A 23,493-nucleotide genomic window follows, 5' to 3' on the forward strand; every position below is an offset into this window, starting at 1 on the left:
GAGGTGGACAGAAGCTGAGGTAACTTGGGAACACCCTGCTTCTGATTACATTCCAAAGAGCAGGGAGGAGCAGACTTGGGGGATCAAGCTTTTAACCCGTGGAGTCTGTTAGCTCTGGGTAGTGTCAGAATTGAATAAGTTGTAGGACTCCCAGTGGGTGTCATGAGGAATTAGAGGATTTCTTAGCATTATAAACCCGGACACATCTGGTGTCCAATATTATGAATAGGAAAATAGGATTTTTATCATGTCATTCTATTTTGCTTTTCAAGTTTCTGTGTGGCACAATTTCGGCTCACTGAGGAAGGTCCTGGTTTGAACCTCACAATACCATTTATGATGAACAAGATGGTCCTCAACCTTGTTATCCAAACTGGGGTCCTCAGGTCAGCATTGCACTGACTTGTACATTTGCTACCTGTGAAGAATGAAGATCATCAGAGCTTGGGAGGTGACTCAGTGGTAAGGGTTTATGCTTTATGTACGTAGGAGGACCTGAGTCTGATCCTAGCTTCTAAGTAAAAGCCAGGCGTGGCTCTGCACACCTGCAACCACAGCATTGTGGGGCGGAGACTGGTGGATCCTGAGAGCTTATAAGGTAGTCAGCATAGATGGAACCGGAATTCTCAGGTTCAGTCAGACACTGTTTCAAGCCAAGAAGGTTGAGGGGGATAGGAGAGACATTTGACACTCTGTTCTGGCCTTTGTATGCATGTACAAGGGCATGTGCATTCTCACACTTACCTCTATACATTCATAATTCATACACACACACACACACACACACACACACACACACACACACACACACACACAGTAGAACCCAAGGCCCTACCGTGAACCAGATTCTCCGCACATCAGCTTGCTTTCTAAAGTTGCAGGATCACATCTGTAGACTTGGTCTTCACTTCACAATCAAAACCCCCAAGTAAAGGAGGCCCTCTAGAAGTGAAATGGAGTTTCCGTGTGAGATCTTTGGTGGATCTTTAGGAGAGCAGCTACATGTGGTAACCACTGATCTTGAATTTCACTGGAAATATTCTAGTGAAGCCCTTTCCAGTTTTGTGTTGCCTTGACTTACAGAACTCAGAAACAGAAGAGGCCATGAGTGTATGCGGAGAGAAGATGGAGGAGGCTAGAGATGTGGGGAAGATGGCACAAAGGCAAGAACGTAAATAAAAATGGGCATTACTAGGTTGAACAAGCTAGCCAATGGGTCATCAAGAAAGGAATTTCTCTGTCTCTTTTTGGAAACTAAAGCTCCAATTCTTAGATTAAACTCATGGATGGATATCTCTAACTTAGAACTCTCTTAGCATCTCCTACGTTATACTTTATCTCACTCTTATTAGCTTTTCTCCACTCAGTAGACCATGCACCCATTATATGCAGAGAAAAATATGGCTCTCACATCTGGATCCTAACTCCAGCCTCCGTGTTTACAGGGTAAACACTTATGCACTGAGCTCCTGCCCCACCAGAGCTATTTTATTTTATAGGGAGTGCAGTTAGTTTGGTAGAATTACTCAGATGTTTCATATATGTTTATTTATTCAAATCTGAACGTCTATATCCATCTACTTTTTTAGAAGCTCAGCATAACTTTGAGAATTCATTCTGCTTTTTGAAGATATTCATTTGGTTCTCATTCTTCATGAGTCTAGAGCAGCGCCAAGGCACTACAGCGTGTAATTGATGCTAGCAATGTATCTTGTTTTCCCGTGAAGCTGATTCATTACCAGGCTAAAAGAGAGTTTTTGAGAATTCCTCCTTTCTAACTTTAAAAGGCACTATTGTTTTTTGAGGTTTGAGTAAGCCATATTCTTTGTGAGCAGCTCGAATATTTGGGCATGGAATATTTGTAACTATTTACGAAGTCTCTAATAGGGACTGTACTGTCTTACTCCTTTAAAGTAGACAATTTTTTTCCCTTTTTATTTCTACGCAGCAGGAATGTGGCCTCCTCAAAATGAATGGTAACCACATTGCACTTTTCCTTTAATTTACTGGGAAAGGTTTTCTTTGTGTGCTTTGTAGCTCAATACGGTAGAGGCTCAAACATTAGGCTCTGAAAGAGCAGCCACTGCAACCCATTAGATAACAATCTGTGGCCCGAAGACTCTGCCATCCTTTTGCAGATGTGAAGGGTTCTCTGTGGAAATGTGTGGCCAAGGTGTAGCACAATGGTCCCTCCATATCTGAGGAAGATTAGATCTCAGAAATGACAAAGGTAGTAGCCAAAGAAATAGTTTCACCTGAGCACAAATAATTGAGTGGGCAATGTGGATAAGAACATTCTTTTACTTCTTCACGTCATGGAATTCCCAGGAAATATTTTCAGTGCCTGTTTATAGTTTCTATACCTGATTACCTTGTGGTTAGCTGACAGCTTTTACTTGGGGACCTAGGTTCATCTTAGTCAAGATTCTTTTGGGAATCCATGTAAGAGGCCTTCTGCTGCCTCAGAGTTGTAGAATGAGCAGCGTTTCCAGTCATCCCGAAGCTTCTGTTTGCTTTCCCAGAAGTGACGGCAGCTCAGCTAAGAGCCCAGTCTTGGAGTGCCACACATGTTCGTTTCTAAAACGTGCGTCTTGATTGCAAAGTCTCCTTGATGGCATGTTTTATGGGCCCCTGGGCTGTTTTAATGTCCTCATACGGAAAATGGAGATAGTACAGCTCACCCCGTGTGCTGCAGTGAGGGTGGGCCACGAACAAACTCTCAGAGGAGAGCAATACTCTGCAACCGTAGGCATCCATTAATATGTATGCTTTCAAGGAATATGGGACCTGGCCTTACCTTATGCTTTCAAGGAATATGGCACCTTTACTTTTTCCTGCGTCAGCCTAACTTATTGAGGACGTTAGGCCTTGGCCAGTGTTGGCTAGTCTTTTTGTGATTACTTTGATTTATCATGGCAGCTTTCCCTTTGGAAATACAACTGCTACTCACTTTTCTCCTAGTCCTAGAAAATGGGACAGAGAACATTTTCATTCATTGTGCTAAGCATGGATAAGTGATCATGGGCCTTGGAAATAAAAGAGCCACTGGTTCGAAGATGAAGAATGTGGTCACTTAGAAAAATAATCCAGATCTAGGGTGCATTGGTGAGGTATTGGTATTTTCCTGAAAAAAATCACTCTGGAATATTATTATCTCTTCACTGTGATCCAGCCAATGTCTTATTCTTAGTTGCCTGACAAAAGGCTGGGAAGCCACTCTGATGTGTATCCTATGTGTAGCTTGTGTCAAGTTGAATGGGAAGTAAAATGAAGGGGAGAAATGTGACCATATAAACAAATTGCCCCTGTTGCTTCTCGTGAACTAGTATGTGACACTAATCCAGACATTCGTGCCATGGGCAGTTGAAATATGCTTTGAATTACTTGCAGGGACGCTTCCGGGACCACTCATATGGCATGATTTATGCCCCAATGTTTTCAATCAGATTCCAGGGATCGATTAATCACACCATCAATAATGAAGAAACAGGTGTGTTTTCAAAAGCCATGTGCTTGCCAAGGGCGATCTGTTTTCCCCTGTTGGGTCAACTTAATAAGTGCTGGTTGAGGGTTTTCCTTATTTTCCGGTGCTAGGGAACCAAAAGTGAAACTCTTGCTCAGAGAAAGCGGGTATGAGTTTCTAATTCAGAGACTGTAAGTCAGGATACGATGCTTCTTAGAATGCTGTGAACTGTACATTTGAATGGGGAAACAGACAGGAAAAGCTGAGCTGCGCTGAGCTCACTCAGGGAGAATCTTTGTTTCCCGGCTTGGAGTGACGGTAAGTGATAAATTTAGATTACTTCACAGAAATGACTGTAAGATCTTTCTTTGAAACCTGGTTTCAAGATCATACAAGATCATACTCTCTCTCTCTCTCTCTCTCTCTCTCTCTCTCTCTCTCTCTCTTTTCTTTCTTTCTTTCTTTCTTTCTTTCTTTCTTTCTTTCTTTCTTTCTTTCTTTCTTTCTTTCTTTCTTTCTTATCCTCTCCTGAATTTTAATTCAACGTTCACTAAGTGTGTGTATTGGGAGGAGAGGAAGTGTGGATGAGAGAGCATGATAAATTTATGGAAAATGAAACACAGTTGAACAAGCATTGGGTGATGAAGGAGAGTAAGAATGATAGCCTTAGGGAGGTGGAGGTGGGGTGGGTGGGGCAGCATCCCAGCCAGATGGCAGAGAGTTCACAGGCTGAGCAGAGCTCAGCTGTAAATGAAGGCTCCAGAGTTTAGTTGAAAGCTGAGGGTAAGCTTGGTATTGTAGAACATGCCTGCTATTTTGGCTCTCTCTCTCTCTCTCTCTCTCTCTCTCTCTCTCTCTCTCTCATCCTTCAATATCTTTATATACCTATATCTATACATACACACACAGACACACATGCGCACGCACACACACATATGTGTATGTATATATATACATATATATATAGAGAGAGACAGAACAGAGACAGAGACAGAGACACATATGTGTGTGTGTGTGTGTATATATATATATATATATATAGAGAGAGAGAGAGAGAGAGAGAGTGAGAGAGAGAGAGAGAGACAGAGACAGACACTGAGACAGAGACAGAGACAGACACAAAGAGAGAGAACAAATACCAAAAATTTCCTGCACACATATACAGGGTTAAATTTTCTATGTAAAATGATATAAGTTCTTCAAGCTGTTAGTTTTAAAGCAATACATTTTGGAATTTGTGTTTCATTGGGTCTTTTTTTTTCTGAAACTGATCTATTTTAGAACATAGTGACTGGCTTTCTCCATTCTTCCTTTTGGTGTCAACTCTTGAAATGGACGCATCTGCCTACCATCTCTAAATGTGCAAAAAAATGTCACTTTTGGGTTTACAACAGTTGTGGAGCCTAAAAGTCTACCTTTAAGTATTTTTTAATAATATTTCTCATGTAAGATACTTTAATCGTATTTCTTTCCTTCCTCCTCCAACTCTTCCGAAGTTCTTTCTACTTACTTAATTTTATGTTCTTTCCCCCTGCAAAATAAACCAAACCAAAAAGCAAACCAAAACAAAGAAACCTGTGTATACACAGACACATACGTGTGCATGCATGCACCCATGCACTCATGCATGCACGCATGCACACACGCACATAAGCAGGTATGCAGAGTCCATTTTGTGTTAACTGGACGTAGGGCCTACGCTGGAATGTGACTGATATATTCGATGTCACTCCACTAAAGAAAGCTGACTTTCCATCTCTCAGCAGCTGTTAATTTAAATGGCTTCTCGTTTAGGGGTGGGAATATATTCCTCTTCTTGCTGCTGGGATTTAACTGGCTTGGACTTGTGCTGGTCTTGTGCATGCTGCTACGGTCTCTATATGCTTGCCATCTCCGACATCTCTGAAAGATGCTCTTCTTTTAAAACTGTCTTCTTCCTTTGGGTCTTTGCAGTCCTCCCACCTCCTCCTCCACATAGATCTTGAGGGGAAGGAAGAGATGACGACATCCCATTTAGGGCCGAGTACACCAAAGTCTGTTACTCCCCACGCACTGCTCAGTCAGGGATCTCTGTGCTAATTGCCATCTTCTGTCAGAAGAAGCTTTCTTGTTGAGGATTTTGATGAGATTGATAATAATTTTTCTCATCCAGTAGCCTAGAAGGCCATAGGACCCTAGAAGTCTTAAATCGAGGTGCCAGCTAGTTGATGCCTTAGAAGGGTTGTGAGGGACAATAGATACTGTTCCTCTTCCTAGTTTCCAGAATCAATCTTTGGCTTGTAGGAGCATGCTCTCAGCTTCCTCCTCCTTGTCCACTTGTGCTTTCAACCATGCACATGCCTGTATCTGTGTTCAAGTTTCTAGGTGAACTGAAAAAAATTTTTAATTAGATCCATCGTAGTGACCTTATCTTGGTTTCAATATATGTGAAGACTTTCCAAGTAAGGTCTCCTTCATAGGTACTTTATATATCCACTTTCAGGGAACTCTTTCAACCTAAAACACATCGCAAAATTATGAAAAACAATGGAAAAACAGGAGGTGGGGGGAATGGCTAATGTAAGGCATCACACAAACCAGAGGACTTGAGTTCAGATCCCCAGAACCCACATAAGTCCAGCAGGAGAGCATGGGTCTGCCAGCTTGTAGACTGGCTGGACAGGCTTATGTAGTAACCAACAACAAAGAAACAGTCTCATGCAAGGTAGAAGGTAAGAACCATCACCCAAGGTTGGCCTCTGACCTCCAATTGCATGAAGTGGCATGTGCTCACTTACATGCACATATGCTCAGGCACACACACACACACACACACACACACACACACACACACACACACAAATGCACATATACACACAAAGTCACAAAGAAAAGAAAACAACATAAGAAATATTTTAAAATATAAGAAATTATAATTTAATTTCATTCATTTTTATTATTTCAATATAATGTATGAATATGCCATCAATTATAAGATATATATAATTACATTAATTACAGTAATGACCCTAACTAACATATGACACAAAAACTGAAATAGATTAAACTCTTTCTCCTTTATCATCACAGATTGGGATAGATAAATCTTGGAGAACAGACATGAATGAACTCTTTTGTTTCTTTTGTTGCATTTTATTGGTTGATCTATTAATTCATTTGATAGGAACCAGTAAAATTAGAGTTTACCCATTTGGGAGTGGCCTAGTCTGTGTTCTATCGGAGTGAAGAGACCCCATAACCGAGGAAATACTTATAAGAGAAAGCATTTAATTGCGGCTTGCTTACATGTTTTCAGAGGTTTAGTCCATTATCATCATGGTGGGGAGCAAAGCAGGGAGCATGGTGACACGGAGGCAGAATGGTTCTGGAGAAGTAGCTAAGAGTTCTACACCTGGATCTACGGTCAGAGAGAGCCATTGGACTTGGTTTGGGGTTTTGAAACCTAGCCCACTCTCAGTAACACCCTTCCTTCAACAAGGCCACACCTCTCCCAGCAAGGCTAGACCTCCTAATTCTTCTCTAGTAGTTTCAGTTTCTGATCCCAGCATTCAAATATGTGAGGCAGGCCATTCTTATTCAAACCATCATAATGAGCAATCAATCTGTATATATTAATTAATATTTTTGGTTTGCATACAGAGAAGCAAGCTTCACTGGTTCATTTTTATATCTATCTATCTATCTATCTATCTATCTATCTATCTATCTATCATTTTTCTATCTACCTATTATTCATTATCTGTTTATCTATCATCTATTTGTCTATCATCTATCACCTATCATCTATCTATATCTATCATCTATCTATATCTATCTATCTATCTATCTATCTATCTATCTATCTATCTATCTATCATCTATTTATATTTTGTTCACACTTTTCCCTTTCTATGACCTCCCTTCCTCTCCTGCTGGTTCATTTCTTCCCCCAAATATTCATCTCATTCTGCTTTCAGAATATGTAAATTTTATTACTCTCTTGTATAGGTTTGTCTTATTAAGATATAATTAATATGCAATATGACCAACATGATTGATAAATGTATTGCGCTTATGTAATCACAACCACAAACAACACATGGAAACTTAATCAACCCCTCTCTTCCTCCACCACATCTTCTGAATTCCTTTGCAGCCAACTCCTCTCTCTATCTTACACAAAAGTAACTCCTGTCTGTAGTTTTATCTTATCCAAAGTGTCATACAAATAAAACTATAGTACGTGGGATTTGAGTCTATATTCTTTTATTACCAAACACATTTTAGGTTCATTTAGCCCTTTTCATGGCTGTATCATAGCTGTGTGTTGAGTCATGAGTCGGTGGAGGGTCATTTGGATTGTTTATAATTCCTAGCAATGAAAATCTACTATAACCATTAACATACAGATTTTTGTGTACACAAAAATTTAAGTCTTGTTTTAAGAGATTCATGGAAGGGGCATTGGCCCCTGAAAGGAGCATCTTATGTATCCATTAGACATTTACATATTTTCCTTTGTAATTTGTTCTTAGGTTTGAATAGGAAATGTCCCCCACTTTCTCATGTGTGGAATGTTTGGTCTTTAGTTGTTGGTGTAATTTTTGAAAGTGGTGAAGACTTTGGGACCCATGAGAGGATGTAGATTACTGTGGTAAACTCTTAAAAGTTAAGCTGGTCCCTGGCTCTCTGCTTCTTATCTAATGAGCTGCATATACTTCACTGCAAGCTCCAATCACTAAGATGCTCAACTGGTTTGGCATCAACACAGCTGAGGACTGAATCTCTGATACTCCAGCCAAAACAAACCTTTCTTCCTCTATTTTGTTTATGACACGTGTGAAGAGAGAATGAGGAAGCTGGCTGACGTGGATGTACAGTCATCCGTGTTGTTTATTCCTGGGCTGCTTGCCAAGTTAGCTTCTTGTTTGTAGTCAACTTGTTTTGTTTTTGTTTTTCAAGATAAGAACATAATTAGTAATTCTGGCTGTCCTGGAACCCTCCTTGTATACTGTCTTCAAACTCAACAAAGATCTACCTTCTTCTGCTTCCCAAGTGCTAGCATTAGAGACATGTACCACTACACCCAGTGGCAAATTACTTTTCAATTACACATATTTTTTCCAAATTCTGGGTAAGAGTTATTACCTATACAACTTAAAAACAGCTCCTTCCAATCTGGAGCTTTTTGGTTTTGGTTTTGGTTTCCATTCTCATGTGTTTCATTGATCAGACCTTTTAAATGTCTCTCAAGTTCCAACTCCCCTAAGCTTCTGGTCCCTAGATATTCTATTAAATCTAGGTACTAAGCCCACATCACCTGTTCGTAAAAGGCAGATTCCCCAGGCCAGACAAGTTTTGTCATGTTGACTCTTGCAAATGCTACTAGAAGAGCATGGAAAAAGTGCTTCAGAGGGACAGTGCAGCTAATCTGAGTTCACTCTGAGCTAAGTCGTTTATGGCACATCACTTTTGAACTATGGAACTGGGAGCTTACTGAGTATTTTAGGCTATTAGCTTTCTCATTATGTATTTGCAGCAATAGAAAATTAGTATGAATATCTCTTAAAGATGAAGCTTTCTAAATTTGAAAAGTCAACGTTTTTTTTTTCTCCTTTTCTTTGGATGGTTATTTTGGTGCTGTGTCTAACTGTGAAAGACTTGCAAGGCCATACAAAATTTTCTCTTAAAATTCAAATAGTTTTACCTCTGATGGCTATTTCTTCAGTCCAGTCTTAAAAGGGGATTTTTTTTTTGAGTGTGGTGGGACTTAGTTTTAAAGATATACTTTTTTTCTTTATAATTCTATCTTAAATTATCTTCTTATAATGTTAATATTCTTCTTATAATTCTCTTCGTATAATTTTAAATTCTCTTCTGTTAATTTTTCAAGGTGGGTTTCTCCCATTTGTTCATTGCCAAGATGATGACTTTGGTGAACAAAACCTTACCGGCTTGGCTCAGGGTTAATTCCTATTGACAGCTTACTCACTGGAATATAGGTCACACTTATTTTTCTGTCTTTGTCTTGTAAATGTTTGCTGAAAATGGGACATCTTAGCCAACACACCGGAACAAATAGGATTCTGGGTGTTTTCCTTGAAGGCTTGTTTATTCTCTTTTGTTTGTATTATTGTCTGTCTTGTTTTAATTTTAATAAAGCATTTCACCTGTTAAGTATGTTTTCCCTGTGATGTGTGGCTACTGATGTTAAAATTTCATTTAGTCAAAATTAAGAAATTAAATTGTAGGTATTGCTATTACTAATAGTGTGTGTGTGTGTGTGTGTGTGTGTGTGTGTGTGTGTGTGTGTGTTATGTAGGCATCATGCATTACAGTATGCGTGTGGAGGTCAGAGAATAACCTTTGAAGGTTTTGTTTTTGTTTTTGTTGTTGTTGTTGTGTATATCATGGGTTCTATTCAGCAATCATAGGTCATCAGACTTGTGTGGTAAGTGCTTTTACCTGCTGAGTCATCAATGGATTCTGCAGAGGCTCATTCACTCTTTTTTTTTCTTCTCTTCCCTCCTTCCTTCCCTCCCTCCCTCCCTCCTTCCCTCCTTCCCTCCCTCTCTTCCTCCCTCCATCCCTCCCTTCCTCTCTCCTTCCCTCCCTCCCTCTCTTCCTCTCTCCTTCCCTTCCTTCTGACTCTCTTTCTGTTTTTGGCAGTGCTGAGAACTGAACCCAGGGCCTCGGGTATTGTATTGCTGAATTACATGTCCAGCCCTAGTGCTGTTTTCAGGGTGCGACAATTAGCACTTATACGGCTCTTGCAGGTCTTCCCAGCTTGCACAGTTCCGTGGTGCTTGTTCATTGTTAGTCCTCAAGCCCCTTAGCAGGTATGAATCCTCGGCTGCCAGATCTGTGGGAAGAATTCAGAGCACTTTCAAAATTCAGGTTTCAGATGTTTACAGCTGACTTTTTTCCAAGCTCTCTTGTCTGATGTGATTTGCATATTTGCACAGCATCTGAGTCAATGGGTGGGGGGGGGGTGGTGGTGGTGGTGGTGTGGGGAGCTCAGGCCCTCTGAGTCCTCCCTATAGTGTTATTACTCAGGATCCGTGGAGCATCCAGCTCAGACTTCTTTGACTCACCCCCCAGGTTCTCCCAGCCAGATTTCTGGTTGGCCCAAGGTCTGAGACTGAGCTCAACAGGGCCAGGTGCTTCTGCTCTCTGAGTGGCACACCCTCTTTTTTTTCCTCTCTTTTCTTGCTATACTCAGTTGACAGGTATGTGAGACTGAGACCCGTTGGCTCTAGAGTCTGTCGTGCTGAGGCTTTGGATGGCGTCCTGTGTGCTCTGGAGCCATTTCTCCCACTGCTATTTCATTTTTATACTGTCTTAGTCAGGGTTCCTATTCCTGCACAAACATCATGGCCAGGAAGCAAGTTGGGGAGGAAAGGGTTTATTCAGCTTACACTTCCACATAGCTGTTTCATCACCAAAGGAAGTCGGGGTTGGAACTCCAGCAAGTCAGGAAGCAGGAGCTGATGCAGAGGCCATGGAGGGATGTTACTTACTGGCTTGCTTCCCCTGGCTTGCTCAGCTTGCTTTCTTATAGAACCTAAGCCCAGGGTTGGCACCACCCACAATGGAGCCTCCCACCCTTGATCACTAATTGAGAAAATGCCTTATAGCTGGATCTCATGGAGGCATTTCCTCAAGGGAGGCTCCTTTCTCTGTCATAATTCCAGCTTGTGCCATGTTGAGACAAAAAAACAAGCCAATACATACACCTAACATATTTTTTCCCAAGAGTCCTCATTTATTCATGTATATATCCCACTTTTTTTTTAAAGAGAAAGCATTTCATATATTATAGTCAATTGTTCACTAGTTCTACTATCTGGATAACCATGGATTCTGTTCATTCATTCATTTGGTTATGTACTTATTGATTTGGTTCTTTACTTTTGTTAAGGTTTTAAGGGTTGACATCCAAAAGAATCGGTCCCATTTTGGAGTTCTCTGGCATTTACATCATTGTACTGTGATGCGAATCACTTCTGCACGGCCCTGCTTTCCTCTCCCTTCCACATGCTTTCGGTCCCTTGTTTTCTTCTTCAATACTCTCCTATGATCTTGTGCCACATGTATTCCACTATCATTTCACCCTGTCTTTAAGATCTCGTCTTTCTCTGTCATGGTACCTTGCAAAAGGAGAATAGATATATTTTAGGGTGTTTAATGACATTTCAATCTCTTAATTACCACATAAAGTAGGATTTCCTGCACTGTGTCAGTATAAATAATTCTGGACACTGCCAAAGTCCTTGTTTAGAATGACTTCCCTGAACTCATGTCACCTCATCTTTCTTCCAAGGACCTGTGGAGCCAGTAGCGAAAAGCCAAGGAGTGAGAGTGAATCCCACTTGGGTTCGAAGATCCCATTGGCTGTTAGTCTCACGTTAGGTCATTGTGCTAGTCAGTGCACACCATAACAGAACGGCTGGGAGAACAAAGTTAAAAGAAAGAAAGCTTTATTCTGGTTCATTGTATCAGAGGCCTCCGTCTGTGGCCCATTAGTGTCGTTGTTTGGGCGTGTGGTGATGTGGTATATTATGGAGAGAATGTGGTATTCATGGAAGCTGAGAAGAATGGAGGAGAAGATGGAAGGAAAGAGAGAAGGGGAAAAAGCATCTTGACATCCTAGGCTGAGTGTTCAGCTACCTAATTTCCAGGTACTCTTCAGGGTCTCACCACTCCCTATTAGTATCAACAGTGGGGGAGGGAAGCCTAGAACATTAGGTTTTAGGGGAGATATTTACCCAAGTCATGGCTGTCAAATTCAGGTCTTTGAAACCTGTTAATAGGGTTTCAGTTGAAGGGTTTGTACATGTATCTGATAAAGGCAGTTGGCCTTGCTTCTTGTAGGAACTTAAATCATCTCTAGATTTTGTGTTACTTTTTGACCTCAGTTCTTATCAGCTCCATGGAGAGTAACCTAGTCTTCACTCCCTTCCAAGGCCTGTTTCATATGGTTCTTTTCACTTACCCTTCAATATAGATGTAGATGGTCAGAAACTCGGGTAGTATGAACTTGAGAAGTACATCATTGTGGAGTCAGGCCTAGGCTCATCATTCCTTAAGAGTTTCAAATTCAATGCCTGTGGGGTTCAGAAAAGAAGAGGAACGAGCAGAATGTGTCAGTATGTTTGTGTGTATTTTACCTGACTTGTGTCTACTTTTAGTGCCAGGTACAGTGACAGATAGTTTGTGAGCACTCTCTCTGCCTAAGGATCGAGAGAATTTATTTGGCCTGCCTGTGTATAAACAGTATGTGTCTTGTGATAGTTTTGCCCATATTCTATTGTCTTAAAGCTACTCTTTACAGGGACCTATCTACATTTCATTTATATTAACTATGTATCAAGCTCCCAGTACTTTTCTGGTCCTGTCCTGGGCTCTGTGGATACAGCAGTGAATACCAAAAACCCTGTTTGCCCTGTTCGTTCTTAAGGTTCTCTGTTTCAGTGTGTGACCAGCAGTAGAGAGGGAAGGGACTGTCAACCTGGAGTAACTTGCTCTCGAAATTTGCCCACCCCCAGCCCATCAACTGCCAACCGCCATTGTTCACCCTCTGTTGGCAAGCTCTATATATTGCCAGAGGATCAAAATAATGGGATTTTATTTTCAATCTTCTCAGTTTTGAATAAGAGCTCAATATTTAGTAAAAAATAACTATTGTGCAATGTTGAACAAAGCACATTTATAGGCAGGCTCTGGCACGTGACCTCTGTCTAACTCCATTGCTGGTCTGCTTGAGAAGAGAAATTCGATGGAGTGGCAGCAGCCCCTGTGCTCATCCCTCTCTGAAAGCAAGGAGCCAGTTGGCTGAGACTTGGTCATGCCGAGGCTTGATTTGCACCATGAGTTAACAACTCCAGTGAAAGCCACTTGGAAAGCCATCCTTAAAACAAATTTGAAAAGCGACTGTACAAATCAGCTGTGATTATTCAACCTAGACTCCACAGGGTGAAGTGGACAGGTGACTTCCCAGTCGGAGCCACTGCCTTGAAGCTGATAGTCACATTTGAAACTGGCTTTGAAAGAAAAGCAAAATTGGAACCACTCTGGACTGCAAATTGGTGTGTGTCGTTGAAATGGGCTCATTAGTTATTGAGGTAAGGGTTCCCCAAAATGTCCATACTGAGGGTGTGTTTTTGTCCTGTAAATAACAACTTGTTACACTGTATCTGTTTTCACTTCACAAAGCAAGGATCTTTTGGGTAGAGTAGATTTTCTAGATGGATTAGCAAATGCAACGTTTTCTGACTGGCTCCTGATTTAGGTGAGCATTCAGTGGTTAAGCTTTGTGGAGGGTGTGGCAGCTGTGTATTCCCCTCTGACTCACTGACTTTATTACTGACTGGCAAGTCCCGCCCACCGTCTTGTCAACTTGTCACTCATTCCCATTGCCCCCTCCTTTGCTCATGTCCCTTTTGCTCTCCTTTTGTCACCTGACTACGCAGTCTGTCCATCCATTCCCCAAAGTTTTTCAGAGCCATGTGAATCCCTCTCCAGGGGGTGTCACCGAGTCTGTCCTGTTGACCTTCTTTCTTTGGCTTCTGGGACTGTGTGTTCGGCCATTTGATTTTGCCGCAGCTCTTAGCCGCTGAAGGCCCCTCCCTGCTGTTCAGTCAGTGACTGCCCTTTACTCTCAAGGGCTTCAAATCAAACTCCAAGAACGGCATTAGGGACACACTTTTACACACCAGTGTTTCCATCAAGGCTACAATCTTGTCAAAATCTTTTTTCTTTTGCCTCCAAGTCAAGTCGTAGGTTTTCTGATTTTCCTTAGGGTCAAGGTGGGCTACTCTTCTTCAGCCCTAAGATGACATCTGCCCCTGAATTGTGAGGCCTGTGACTCAAACTCCAGTTCACAGAAAACTTGGGAGCCCAGATTCTTTCTTTGCACACATTGCCTTACCCAAGCTTCCAGAAGTCCTCCAGGAGGGATATGCTCCGGGCCACGCCCACTGCTCAGGAGATGAGGAAAAGGCTCGTTCATTTCTTCATGATTGCTCCTTTTAAATGGCATCGTGCTTGTGCTTGTTTCTATGAAGTCACACTTCAGATTCAGATATATACATATATATATTCATTCATTTGTTAAAATTTCCCATTTATTATAATCAATTGAGCTATTCGAGGGCAATATTTTTGTCCAATGAAGTAACTCAAATAGAGGAACTTGAAGTTGCTAATTTATTAGGAACTTATTATTAGTCATTTATTGCATGACCCCGAGGAGGTTTAAGAGTGTTAAAATCCCATTTCCCCTCATTAAAATTTTAATAATCTGTATCCTTGTTGGATATTTGCAGAGATATCTGGTTGGCTCGAAACACACGTTTATTCTTCATTTTACCAGATTTTTTTGTATTTATGAGTAGTTGCAAAAACTAGATCATTGTTTTTTGTTTTTTTGTTGTTTTTTTTTTTTTTTTAAAGATAAACACTCCAACATCTTAGGATGTGACAAGTTTACACTGGGTCTTGAATGAAGAGTAAATTTTTCGACTTTTTTGGGTTGGAAATAGGAAATTTCGATTCTCTGAATTGAGTCTGATTTTTTTTCCCTAGAGCTTGCATTTGTTCAATGTAATATGAGTGTGTACTGCTTCAAGGTATTAGGAGCCTGACTGAAAGAAGAACCATGCACAAGAAGATTCCAGATCAGATCCCGATGACACTATAATTAGAATTCTTGAAACTATTAATTGGTATCAAAGGTCCACAACTCCAAAATTTCTCCATGTATCTTTTGATCAGGTCAATTTATTCTGGCTTTTTTCCCCCCCTTAGGAACTCGATTTAAATCGCCAGGGGCAGGGAGCAGACAACATGGATAAAGAGGTGAGATTCATGTTAACAGTAGTCTCCTTTTTTGATATTTCCCCCTTTAAAGCAGCCTTTTTAGTTTGATTTTTCGTAATATCCATGCCCGGAAAGTACAGGACGGAGCAGAACTCCAGCGTCCTTTGTAGCGCTCAAGAGTAAAGAGAGTGATTAACGAGTCGGGCAAAGAGCACGGTGGCAAAGAGTCCATAGACGTTAAACAAAAGTGCCTTCAGAATTTCAGGATTCCCATGATCCATAAGAGGACCTCACTGCGCCTGTCTACTGTTTCTATTTTTGATTAGATTTATAAACACAGCGCCACATATTTTCATGTGGCTTATCGCCCGGGGGCAGAATTAGATTGACTGCGCTGAAGCTGGGAGGCTGGAGAGTTTTGGGCCAGGGCTGGAGTGAAATAAGTAGCGTAATTGTTTCTGTGGAGCGAACGTGGGACCTCTTCTGCTCTGAATTACACATGGCTCAGCCCTTTGACCTAAGCAGGCTCAGCCATGGCTGGCGCAGCTCCTAAAGTTGCACGGAAGGGTCATCGCCTAGCGAGCCGGAACGTCATCTGTCAGGCGAGATGCCAGCCAAGGACTCTATTCAATTATGCCCCTTCCTGGTGACACACATTTGCTACCACCTCAGCCTCATTTAACCCTGTGTCGTATCCGTTACTGTTGCCTCAGGAAGTGCCAGAGAGGGGCCCTGGTGGATCCGCAGGAGCCGTGGGTCCGTGGGTCCGTTGAGAGGTCCCCTGCGCTTGGTTTCTCTTTACTACATTTTAGAATGTGCCTAACTTATTCGAATGTCAAGAGGAATGTGCTGTTGAACAAATAAAGTTTTGAAAAATATTAATAAGCCGCGCTTGCAATTTTTTTCCCCTCGTGAACTTAATTGAAGGTCCTTCAGAACAGGTGGTAATTCATAGACACAGCCCTTGGAATAATCGAGGCTCGAAGAGACAGAACTTGGAGAGAAAGGCTACCCCCTGACCATTTGGCAGTGGCAGAGAACTCACGTTCCACAGACTTTACAATGAGTTGGATAAATGGCGTCTACCTAGATGGAATTCTGTAGTCAAATATCTGCATTCCGTTTAATTTTTCTCAGTAAGCCAAATTTCCAAAGACACCTTTAAGCAAGGTTCACATTCAGACATTTGTTATTTCTAAACTTAGTTCTGTCTCCGAAACAAGGCTGAACGTTTCAAAGTTACTTCCTTTCATTGCTAATTTTTATAAGCAAACATCTCCATAACTCTTTCATAGCTCTGATGGCTTGGAAATCATTCAGCGAAGCCTCAGTTCTAAGTTAGATGGCATTTAAACATTCCCTTAGAGAGTGCATAATGTCACTCCTTAAAACTTGTATTAACTTAATCTAGGGTCTTTGACACAAGGAAATGGAGAAGCCGCTATCGGATCAGTCACAAAAGAATCAAAACCATAAGCTCCCCTCCCTCATAGCCTGAACCCCTCCCCCTTCCCGTCTGTCCTCCCTCCCCGCCCCCCTCATGATAGTCTCATTAGCCTGCACTACTGTTGTCCCCCCACCCTGATCTGACCCAGAGTGCTCAGAGCAGACAGGTGCAAATTGCAAGCCTTTCACTGTGGCGGCTTTCCTTTAAATTGACAAAGTAATCGAGCCCTGGGAACCAAACAGGTTCACCGGGAGGAGGGACAGGCCAGCTGGCTAGGGGGTGTTCAACAGAGTGATCTGCTAAATTGTACCTCCATGCCACTTGCTAGGGAAGGGCCCTCCAGTGCACTTCCTCTCTGCCTTTTTTTCTTACTGAGGGGAAAGTCCTGCCTGAAGCCTGCTCTGGCTCTCGCTCTGATGTGCTGTAAAAGCCAAGGTGGATGACACCTGATCTTTGTCGTCACTTCCTGTCTCCCTCGCAGCCCCCTTGCAATTCAGCATGGTTAGCTTCCAGGAGCCGGACCAGATTGAGAATGCTTCCGTCCAGGTCTTTTTTGTCTGACTCACATGAAGCCCCGAGCAGTGAAACAACAGAGTGCTCCCCTCACCTGCACCCCCAGCTCCCAACCAGATGAATCTGCTAAGCTTGGCTGTTGAAAACCAACACTCATTCTACGAATAATACCCAAGTTCATTTCATGGAAGAGACAGGCCACGCCAGCCTCGGTGGGAATCAAAGGCACGCATTTTTTTGAGAAGGGACTGGGGACCCTGTCATCCCGAAGTGGCTTCTCTTCGTGACTACCCAGTGTGCCCTAGAACTGTTGCATGCAAGAAGCCATTGGAGCTCTGAGGCCTCTCTGACTTCCTCGGGACTGTGGGATCTGCCCATGTGGATAAGGGTAGCGAGACAACTTGTTTACAGCTGGACAGAAAACAGCCAGACACAAATGAGGGCTGACGGTTTCATAGAGCAGGCTGGCTGCTCCCAGATGCAATGTGACTGCCCTGAACTGAGCGATGATCCGTACAGTATGCAGAATTCTCTCTCTGGCTGGTCTGTGCCCACCAGCCTTGAAAAGTCCTCCTCGCACACCACAACCTCGGCCGAGTGCAACCAGAGCTGAGCAGCAGCACCTCCGGATGGATTCACTCCGGGACGGATTCCTTCCGACAACAATCACATTCTTTTACAAACTTACGCATTTCGCTTGTCACTGGTTATAAATGAGTTTGTTGTTGCTCACGTTGGCTCACTCCACGAGAGATTTCCTTTCCAGTTGAGAGTGCAGGCATCAGAACGGATTTGGTGCTCTTTCATGAAAAGAAAGAAGATATTATGGGAAACTTGTCACTTTTTCAAATTTTCAGGTGGTGTTCTTTTTTTCCCCCACTTTGTAGAGATCAAAAAAAAAATCATTGTTTCTAAAATGAAGCATTTCTAAAATAAAAGATAAATCGATTTGTTTTTACTTAAGAATATACATGACAGAAATGTGTTACAAGGCGAGCGCTTTGGAGATCTAGGTGACATTGTGCTTATGGCTCGCCCTACAATATGTAACACCATCACAGTGTATGTAACACCACAGTGTCATGCAACACGACAGCATGTATGTAACACCATAATATGTATGCAACATGACAGCATGTAACACTATCAGGGTATGAATGTAACATCACAGCATGTCTGTAATACCAGCACAGTATGTATGTAACACTATCATAGTATGTATGTAATACCACAGCATGTATGTAATAACATAGTATGTACATAATAACACAGGATGTATATAACATCATCACAGTATGTATGCAACACCATAGTATGTATGTAACAACACAGAATGTATGTAACAGCACAGCATGTATGTAACACCATCACAGTATGTATGCAACACCATAGTATGTACATAACAACACAGGATGTATGTAACAACACAAGTTGTATGTTAACAACACAGGATGTATGTAACAGTGCAGGATGTATGCAATAGCACAGTATGGAATACCATCCTAGCACATATGTAACACCACAGCGTGTAACAGCACAGTATGTATATAACAGCACACAATGTATGTAGCACCACGCTCGGTTCCCTTAAACATTTGAGAAGACCGGTCTCATTGCTAGCTTTTCACACCTCAATAAAAACAGGTTAATATACAAAATGAGAAACTGCTCATCCTGATTTGATGTAAAAAGCCACGTTGCATTTCAGCACCAATTTGAACACAAAGGAGGGAGACCAGCCTAGGCTATAATCACTGGAGATTTAGTTCAGATTCCTCGACGATTTTGTTTTTCTTCAAAACTTCATTGCTGTCAGGGAAAAGCAGGGCGGTAACTGTGTCTTGTTCCTTTCATTTATTTGAGTTTTGAAACGCACTGTGGATTACTTAGTAAGTTTAAGAGAAGCTGTTTAAAATGATACCATTTCCCTAAATGGTAACGGGTGGGACTTCGATGAGAGACGGCTGGCATTCCAGGAGCTACTGAGATAGAAATCCCTCCAGGAGAGAGGTCTGAACTGAGAAAGGGTGGAGACAAACACAGTTCACGCCACATAGAGGTGCCCATGTGTAAAGGAGAGAAAAGTCAGGAAATTGGTGGAGAGAAGTCGGAAATCACTCTTCATTTCCTTTTAAACATGTGTTAGCAGCTAAGAGGTCACAGAATACAAAATGTCACTCCGTAACCCTCCCAGGGGACCTGTCTGGGGGAGGCGGGTGCAACCAGACATCGAATCCCTTTCTAACACGTGAACTTGACAGAAGATCTTTGAGCCCTTTCTAACGTCCGAGAGCAAGCGTGTGATTTCATTTGAAGTTCTTCGGAACGAAACGAGGCCTATCCATCGGGCCACATCCTTCTATTTAAAAGCGCGTTTAACTCAATTGGAAAGGGACTAAAGTGCCAGATTTACTGAACCGTGTCAAGAAAACCAGTACCTGCTGCTGTCTCGGATGAGGGCTGTGAAAAAGAAATCACACTTCAACCTTGTTCTTAACGAAATGTCAGAACACATTGCGAACTACGTTTCTAGGAGTTTACCTAGTTTTTAACGAATATGGTCTACTGCTTTATAATTAAAAGAGAAGCGATGTCAGTTGTGTCACTTATATTTTAATCTGTAGAATGCTATCTTTATTTTATTGTTAATGATGATGATGATGATGATGATGATGATGATGATGATGATGATGATGATGATGTGTGGCTGTGCTTATATGTGTGTTTACCAGGGTACACATGTGGAAGTCAGAAGGCAAATTTGTGGTGTTAATTCTCTCCTTCCCCTTTTTTGTGTGTTCCTGGGTCACCAGGTTTGCGTGGCCTGGGACTTCCTGCCAAGCCATCTCACACTCCCAGCCTGTGCTGATACTCAACTACAGTTCCGTTCATCTAAACAATTTGCAGGATCTGTACCAGATTCCATGACAACCCCACGGATGCTGTATACATCTAAACAGAGCAACTATGCCAAATGCACCACAGACTCTGTGGATATAAATAAGAAATATTAGGAATTCAGAATCTCTTTTTTTCCCCCCCGGAGCTGAGGACTGAACCCAGGACCTTGTGCTTGCTAGGCAAGCGCTCTACCACTGAGCTAAATCCGCAACCCCCAGAATCTTTTAAAAAAGGTTCACCCTTCTTTTTAAATCGAGAAATCGAGCGCGGGCACGTGCACATGCGTGTGTGTGTGTGTGTGTGTGTGTGTGTGTGTGTGTGTCTGTGTGTGTGTCTGTGTGTGTGTGTTAGGTGCTCAAGGAGTCTAGAACATAGGATCCTCTGGAGCTGAAGTTTCAGGAGGTTTAAACCATCTGCCATAGTATTAGGGGCTGAACTTGGATGCTTTGGAAGCACGGCCTGTTTTCTTAACTGTGGGGTCATATCTCTAGCCCTGGGAAATTCAGAATTCTTAAACTGAGAGGAAAAGAAAACCTTAAAAGCTACTGAACTTTAAGCAAGATATGACCTGAGTTTTTTTTTAAGGGATAAATTGTCATAGTTGTCAAAGTTTCTTAAAGATGTTCGACACAGAGTCTTGAAGTGTTCCAAGCTTGTCTGGAACTTGCCAGATAGCTCAGTTTGGTTTCAAATTTGACATCCCCCTGTCTTAACCTCCAGAGTATTGGGATTTCCGGTGTACACAAGAGCTTTTAACTCTTTCTTTAACACAAGGCCTTACTTTCTTTGAACTTATAAAAACAATCCTCCTGCCTCAGCCCCCTTCTCTCAAGTGTTGGGATTGTAAGACTGTGTCAACATGCCCAGCTTCTCTAAGTACCTTTGGAATAGACTTATTTCCATCTACAGTTCAGTTTCTAGTATATGAAATAACTGGAACACTGTATGGTAGACATGTTTTTGCAAAGGGAAGGTTCTTGGAAAACAAGGCCTTGAATTTTAGTTGACTTAAGACCTATCAATTTAAGAACTTCTTGTTTTTTTTTGTTTTTTTGTTTGGGACACACTGTATGATAATTTAATTGCTCCGCCATGCTGTAAGACTGCTGGAAGTATTTTTGGAAGAAGTCAGACTTATTGTAGAAATTGCAACTAAGAATTGGCACACTAGAACCTTCATCATCAGGGACTCAGAGTGGACAAGGTGTTGTTCGCCATTTTGAATATCTTCCTCAGACGCATCGTCACAGGCTGACTAAGATGTAGTCAGTGTTTTTGCTTGGAGATAAGATGTCTGAGAAGGAGCATCCTTCCTGTCAGGATGGACTGTCTGAGGTAGAGCTTCTTTTCCACCATTTGCTGTTCCTGCAGACTTCCACTTTTGTGCTGTTTCACTTCTTATTAACTTGAGTTTTATCCTTTGTCTGAATTTGTGTATTTCTAATGAAGTTTTTTAAAAATTGAACTTGACAGTTAACCGAGGATTCATTTGGAACTTATAAGAGTATAGACGCTCTAATCATATTTCTGGCTATGCATTTCCATTTCTGACCACTCGTTATGCATACTAGTATTAATGGGCTTCTCAGACATATAACGAATTTCAGTTTTCCCTGGTGTGGCACCTCATGAAATCTTGGAGGCTCCTATAGGCTATGACTCTTGGCGTCTGGCAGCATCTCGCCTGCTACTGCAATTTATCAAGGTTGGATTGTGTATGTTCATGATAGTATTTAAATCAATAATTACTTCACATATTGGATGCCAGCAGTTTAAAACAAATGTGGTTGCAACCAAGAGCAAACATGCAGCACATGCAAGCTGTCACGTGTGTGTGTGTGTGTGTGTGTGAGAGAGAGAGAGAGAGAGAGAGAGAGAGACAGAGAGAGAGACAGAGAGAGAGACAGAGAGAGACAGAGACAGAGACAGAGAGACAGAGAGATGTTTCTGTTCATGTGTATCTGTGTGGGTACATGTGTACCATGGCATGTGTGTGGATATCAGACATATAGGGCCTTTCCTCCCACCTTGAGGTATAGGGTCTCTTGTTGCTTGTTACTGTATAGGCCAAGGTAGCTGGCCCAGGCCCTTTAGGAACTCTTCTTTCTATGTCTCTCATGTACTATAGGAACACTCAAAGACATGCAGTACCTTTGGTTGATGTACATACATTCTAACGATCCGAATGCAGGTCCTCATGTATGTTGGGCAAGCACTCTAACCACTGATCAATCCCACCAGGCCACATGCAGACTTTCTACAAGATAATTTTGTTCTACCAAAATGAGATTGTATCTCAGCCCAGTCTGAACGAATGCAAGTTGAACTGTGCAAGTTTTCTAGTGTTCTTAATTTGTTGAGGGCTCTTTGTATTAATTAAAAATGATAAAAAACAAAGTATTTTAATGTGACCTTCATTTGGCATTTGTATTAACTTTTCTTATCCTATTTTATTTAATTCTTCCACTTCTGATGTTCAATTAGTGTTTGACCCCTTTAGGAGAGATGTAAATTAAATGACATTTCAATGCCATCCGCCATCCCATATTTAAGATACTGTGTTAGTTGTGGATCATAAATGATGATCTTCATTCTTTAGCTAATTTATTCATTTAACAATTTCCCTCCAGAAGTTTCAGCAGAAGGCTGTGAAGCAAACTAAGCAGAAGAAATCCACGTCGGCTGAATTTCTGATGGGTGAGCCTTGCTTGATGAGTTATTGCTCATAATTTGTGTAAGGATTAATTAACTAATTACAGACAAATGGCTGAGGGCGAAATTTTGCTCTAGCTTGTCAGGGTGCAATTTGTAATTATTTTAATCATTTATTCTTTTTTTTAAGAGTTAATTTTAACCTAATTCTGTTTTGGTGACATTTGAGGACGATACACTTGAGTCTTTCCGCACAAGAATTACCGAGAGTAATTTTCTGCTTAGCACTGGAATCCATCAGCCTTATTGTGTGATCTTCTGACCTCCTTGTTTTGCTCTAGTTAAAGAACACACAGAAGCTACGGAAGGGGCCGGCAATCCAGGTTTTAACATGAGCAGCCCAGAATTCTCGGCACATCAGACTCCAAAAGAGAAAGTTATTAGACGCGACGTGCCGGATCACACCCTCGCGGCTCATCAACAAAAACCCAGGCTGCCAGCCTCAGCAGGACCCAAAGGTGTGACTTCGGTCCCAATTATGCTCACACTTGGTGACGCTTACTGCTCTTCTCATCCGACCTGGGCATCCTGAACAGGAACCTGGCATTCCATTCAAGCATGCCCGTACAGCTTCTGAGGAAGATTTGATTGGGGAAAGGGGAGGGGGGCGGGTGATGCGGTTGAGGACCTGTGCAGTCATTGGGTACAGGTGATACAC

At 41.8% G+C, this 23,493-nt stretch overlaps 1 protein-coding gene across 1 annotated transcript in view; it reads left to right on the plus strand.

Annotated features, from left to right (window-relative positions):
• The first annotated feature begins 3,661 nt into the window (after positions 1-3,661).
• Positions 3,662-23,493, plus strand: part of Ofcc1 (orofacial cleft 1 candidate 1) — a 311,719-nt gene continuing 291,887 nt past the window's right edge. The window contains 4 exon segments of the mRNA XM_087591945.1: positions 3,662-3,781; positions 15,251-15,301; positions 22,754-22,820; positions 23,117-23,293. Of these exon segments, the coding sequence (XP_087448071.1) occupies positions 15,290-15,301; positions 22,754-22,820; positions 23,117-23,293 (256 nt within the window). The 5' untranslated portion in view covers positions 3,662-3,781; positions 15,251-15,289.

The sequence above is a fragment of the Rattus norvegicus genome, chromosome 17, assembly GCF_021556685.1.
Source record: "Rattus norvegicus strain SHRSP/BbbUtx chromosome 17, alternate assembly SHRSP_T2T, whole genome shotgun sequence".
Lineage (NCBI taxonomy): Eukaryota > Metazoa > Chordata > Mammalia > Rodentia > Muridae > Rattus > Rattus norvegicus.